General features: G+C 36.5%; 1 protein-coding gene across 1 annotated transcript in view; it reads left to right on the top strand.

Moving 5' to 3' along the window:
- Positions 1-6,047, top strand: part of pdgfra (platelet-derived growth factor receptor, alpha polypeptide) — a 60,058-nt gene that overhangs the window by 1,035 nt on the left and 52,976 nt on the right. Inside the window, exons 2-3 of the mRNA XM_061888764.1 lie at positions 2,977-3,055; positions 3,120-3,398. Of these exons, the coding sequence (XP_061744748.1) occupies positions 2,995-3,055; positions 3,120-3,398 (340 nt within the window). The 5' untranslated portion in view covers positions 2,977-2,994. The remainder of the gene's footprint in view (positions 1-2,976; positions 3,056-3,119; positions 3,399-6,047) is intronic.

The following is a 6,047-nucleotide window of genomic DNA, read 5'->3' as shown; positions in this document are numbered from 1 at the left end:
CGTCCTCAAAAAACATATTGAAACCTAATTAGAGAAACTATACAGAATTAAGCTTTTAAGCAGGATTTAACTTAAATTAAGGGGCGAAAAAAAGTCATGCAAAACAGACATCAGCAACAGTTGCATGTAAAACACGAACAATCGAACTTTTAGGGGGGAAAAGGGGAACAAAAAAAAAGCGAGTTGAAGGACTTGGTGGCGTAAAGAGGTGGACTATGTCGCCCTCTTTTGGCAGCCTTTGTGAACTACACCATCCGTTACATGACTTCTCTGGAAGTCATCATAGTTTACTAACCCAGGGGTCGGCAACCCAACATGTTGAAAGAGTCATACTGGACCAAAAATACAACAACAACAAAATCTGACTGGAGCCGCAAAATTTTAAAAGTCTTATATAAGTGTTATAATGAAGGCAACATATGATGTAAGTGTCTATATTAGCCTACTATCAAAATTACTTAAAAGCCTTATATAAGTGTTATAATGAAGGCAACACATGATTTAAGTGTCTATATTTGCCTACTATCAAAATGACTTTAAAAGCCGTATATGAGTGTTATATTGAAGACAACACATGATATAAGTGTCTATATTAGTTATATTAGCCTACTATCAAATATACTTTAAAAGCCTTATATAAGTGTTATAATGAAGACAACACATGATGTAAGTGTCTATATTTTTTATTATCCTACTATCAAAATGACTTTAAAAGCCGTATATAAGTGTTATAATGAAGACAACACATGATGTAAGTGTCTATATTGGCTATAATAGCCTACTATCAAAATTACTTTAAAAGCCGTATATACGTGTTATAATGAAGACAACACATGATGTAAGTGTCTATATTAGTTATATTAGCCTACTATCAAAAATACTTTAAAAGCCGTACATAAGTGTTATAATGAAGACAACACATGATGTAAGTGTCTATATTAGTTATATAGCCTACTATCAAATTACTTTAAAAGCCGTATATAAGTGTTATAATGAAGACAACACATGATGTAAGTGTCTATATTGGCTATAATAGCCTACTATCAAAATTACTTTAAAAGCCGTATATACGTGTTATAATGAAGACAACACATGATGTAAGTGTCTATATTAGTTATATTAGCCTACTATCAAAAATACTTTAAAAGCCGTACATAAGTGTTATAATGAAGACAACACATGATGTAAGTGTCTATATTGGCTATAATAGCCTACTATCAAAATTACTTTAAAAGCCGTATATACGTGTTATAATGAAGACAACACATGATGTAAGTGTCTATATTAGTTATATAGCCTACTATCAAATTACTTTAAAAGCCGTATATAAGTGTTATAATGAAGACAACACATGATTAAGTGTCTATATTAGTTATATTAGCCTACTATCAAAATGATTTTAAAAGCCGTATATACGTGTTATAATGAAGACAACACATGATGTAAGTGTCTATATTAGTTATATAGCCTACTATCAAATTACTTTAAAAGCCGTATATAAGTGTTATAATGAAGACAACACATGATTAAGTGTCTATATTAGTTATATTAGCCTACTATCAAAATGATTTTAAAAGCCGTATACAAGTGTTATAATGAAGACATCACATTATTTAAGTGTCTATATTAGCCTACTATCAAATTGACCTTAAAAGCCGTATATACGTGTTATAATGAAGACAACACATGATGTAAGTGTCTATATTAGTTATATTAGCCTACTATCAAAATGACTTTAAAAGCCGTATATAAGTGTTATAATGAAGACAACACATGATGCAAGTGTCTATAGTAGCGTATTATCAAAATTACTTAAAAGCCTTATATAAGTGTTATAATGAAGACAACACATGATGGAAATGTTTATATTAGGTTTATTAGCCTACTATCAAAATGACTTTAAAAGCCGTATATACGTGTTATAATGAAGACAACACATGATGTAAGTGTCTATAGTAGCGTATTATCAAAATTACTTAAAAGCCTTATATAAGTGTTATAATGAAGACAACACATGATGCAAGTGTCTATAGTAGCGTATTATCAAAATTACTTAAAAGCCTTATATAAGTGTTATAATGAAGACAACACATGATGTAAGTGTCTATATTAGGTTTATTAGCCTACTATCAAAATGACTTTAAAAGCCGTATATAAGTGTTATAATGAAGGCAACGCATGATGTAAGTGTCTATGTTAGTTATATTAGCCTACTATCAAAATGACTTTAAAGTCTTATATAAGAGTTATAATGAAGGCAACACATGATATAAGTGTCTGCATTAACTATAGATGTGTTTGTCCAAGTTACTGTAAGGAAACGGCAGGTTGTTTTATTTTAATAGATGGATTACAATCTTTGCAAGCTGGGTAATGTTTGCTGTGGTCTGAACAACAGGGCTCAGAAATGCATCCAATATGACATACTGATAATGTGTCATGAGACATGCAAATATAAATTAAATACAGTGCGGACATAAGTAAAGGAAATTAAATGAGCTCAAACATACCTACAAACGAGGCATAATGATAGCTTAAAATAGCATGTTAGCATTGATTAGCTTGCAGTGACCAACAAGGTCAAAAACATCATTCGCGCACAGCATAAAACGTTTGGTGGACAAAATGAGACACGGACGGAGTGGCGCAAAACGCATCTTTCTGTGGCAGCGTCGGAGAAAGTTGCACATGTAAACAAACTACGGTGGGTTCAAGGATCGCTGAAATTAGTAGGACCAAACGCTGCTCGCCAAATACTCTCATCAGTGAAGCATGTTTAATGTAAACAGCGGGATTTCTTACAATTAAGAAGGTTTGTTTTCCGTCAGAAAATATGTTAACATTTTTCAATGTTCAGTCATCTCTGAAAGAAGTCCAGGGGCGCTAAAAACTCTCCGCACTAACCTCGTATTTTAAAACAGACTATTTTGGAGTGGCTTTACTTGGGATTTAAAGCTCCTTTTCTTGTCTTGCCAGGCTAGAACATCCATCAACATGGATGATTCTACAAAATTAGGCGTGATCTTTGTCTCCATCCTGGCGCTAACAGTCACAGGTAGGTCTCTTAGTATTGACGCCGTTCAATTCCAGCGCGGGCTGACAGTGTGAATATTGCCCAGTTACACGAGGACTGTCGCCGCCCACCATCGTCTCCAACGAGGACGAGTTCGTCCTGAGGCCCGACTCGGTGTTCAACATCAGCTGCACCGGCAAGAACAACGTAGTCTGGGTGGAACCTCTACCCCACAACACTTTCGTCTACCCTGGATACCTCACCGCCACTTTGTTCATCTACAACGCCACCGTGGAGAACACCGGCTACTACGTTTGCGTCTACGAGGACTTGGCGGGAAACCCGGAGGAAGCCACGGAAGCCGAGATATACGTTTTTGTTCCTGGTAAGTGTTTGGTTTAATTATCCCCCAAATTTCTAATCCAGAATGCTGTTGTTTGAGATCAAGTGGTTATTTATTACTGTCAGTACTAGGTGGTCCATTTTTGGACTGTGGTTTGTTTATTTTTGTCGTAAAAGTCAAAATATTCAAAATTCAGGTACAAACCCAGTTTCCATGTGAGTTGGGAAATTGTATTAGATGTAAATATAAACGGAATACAATGATTTGCAAATCCTTTTCAACCCATATTCAATTGAATGCACTACAAAGACAAAATATTTGATGTTCAAACACATCAACTTTATTTTTTTGCAAACAATAATTAACTTAGAATTTCATTGCTGCAACACGTGCCAAAGTAGTTGGGAAAGGACATGTTCACCACTGTGTTACATCACCTTTTCTTTTAACAACAATCAAAAAACGTTTGGGAACTGAGGAAACTAATTGTTGAAGCTTTGGAAGTGGAATTCTTTCCCGTTCTTGTTTTGTGTAGAGCTTCAGTCGTTCAACAGTCCGTGGTCTCCGCTGTCGTATTTTACGCTTCATAATTTTCGATGGGAGACAGGTCTGGACTGCAGGTGGGCCAGGAAAGTACCCACACTCCTTTTTTTTTTTTTACAAAGCCACGCTGTTGTAAAACGTGCTGAATGTGGCTTGGCATTGTCTTGCTGAAATAAGAAGGGGCGTCCATGAAAAAGACGACGCTTAGATGGCAGCATATGTTGTTCCAAAACCTGTATGTACCTTTCAGCATTAATGGTGCCTTCACAGATGTGTAAGTTACCCATGCCTTGGGCACTAATGCACCCCCATACCATCACAGATGCTTACTTTTGAACTTTGCGTCGATACCAGTCTGGATAGTTCGCTTAATATTTCCAAAAACAATTTGAAATGTGGACTCGTCAGACCATAGAACACTTTTCCACTTTGCATCAGTCCATCTTAGATGATCTCGGGCGCAGGGAAGCCGGTGGCATTTCTGGATGTTGTTGATAAATGGCTTTCGCATTGCATAGTAGAGTTTTAACTAGCACTTACAAATGTGGCGACAAACTGTATTTAGTGACAGTGGTTTTCTGAAGTGTTCCTGAGCCCATGTGGTGATATCCTTTAGGGATTGATGTCGGTTTTTGATACAGTGCCGTCTGAGGGATCGAAGGTGACGGTCATTCAATGTTGGTTTCCGGCCATGCCGCTTACGTGGAGTGATTTCTCCAGATTCTCTGAACCTTTTGAAGATATTATGGACCGTAGATGTTGAAATCCCTACATTTCTTGCAATTGCACTTTGATAAACGTTGTTCTTAAACTGTTTGACTATTTGCTCACGCAGTTGTGGACAAAAGGGTGTACCTCGCCCCATCCTTTCTTGTGAAAGACTGAGCCTTTTTTGGGAAGCTGTTTTTATACCCAATCATGGCACCCACCAGTTCCCAGTTAGCCTGCACACCTGTGGGATGTTCCAAATAAGTGTTTGATGAGCATTCCACAACTTTATCAGTATTTATTGCCAGCTTTCCCAACTTCTTTGTCACGCGTTGCTGGCATCAAATTCTAAAGTTAATGATTATTTGAAAACAAAAACATGTTTGTTAGTTTGAACATGAAATATGTTGTCTTTGTAGCATATTCAACTGAATATGGGTTGAAAATGATTTGCAAATCATTGTATTCCGTTTATATTTACATCTAACACAATTTCCTTACTCATATGGAAACGGGGATTGTATATATATATATATATATATATATATATTTATATACATAGGTATATACAGTGGGGCAAAAAAATTATTTAGTCAGCCACCGATTGTGCAAGTTCTCCCACTTAAAATGATGACAGAGGTCTGTAATTTTCATCATAGGTACACTTCAACTGTGAGAGACAGAATGTGACAAAAAAATCTAGGAATTCACATTGGAGGAATTTCAAAAATTTTATTTGTAAATTATGGTGGAAAATAAGTATTTGGTCAACCATTCAAAGCTCTCACTGATGGAAGGAGGTTTTGGCTCAAAATCTCACGATACATGGCCCCATTTATTCTTTCCTTAACACGGATCAATCGTCCTGTCCCCTTAGCGGAAAAACAGCCCCAAAGCATGATGTTTCCACCCCCATGCTTCTCAGTAGGTCTGGTGATCTTGGGATGCAACTCAGTATTCTTCTTCCTCCAAACACGACGAGTTGAGTTTATACCAAAATGGATACATGGATGATACAGCAGAGGATTGGGAGAATGTCATGTGGTCAGATGAAACCAAAATAGGACTTTTTGGTATAAACTCAACTCGTCGTGTTTGGAGGAAGAAGAATAATGAGTTGCATCCCAAGAACACCACACCTACTGTGAAGCATGGGGGTGGAAACATTATGCTTTGGGGCTGTTTTTCTGCTAAGGGGACAGGACGATTGATCTGTGTTAAGGAAAGAATGAATGGGGCCATGTATCCTGACATTTTGAGCCAAAACCTCCTTCCATCAGTGAGAGCTTTGAATGGTTGACCAAATACTTATTTTCCACCATAATTTACAAATAAATTCTTTAAAATTCCTACAATGTGAATTCCTGGATTTTTTTTTCACATTCTGTCTCTCACAGTTGAAGTGTACCTATGATGAAAATTACAGACCTCTGTCATCAT

This window comes from Nerophis ophidion, linkage group LG26, assembly GCF_033978795.1.
Source record: "Nerophis ophidion isolate RoL-2023_Sa linkage group LG26, RoL_Noph_v1.0, whole genome shotgun sequence".
Taxonomy (NCBI): domain Eukaryota; kingdom Metazoa; phylum Chordata; class Actinopteri; order Syngnathiformes; family Syngnathidae; genus Nerophis; species Nerophis ophidion.
This window is presented reverse-complemented; position numbering and strand designations above follow the sequence as displayed.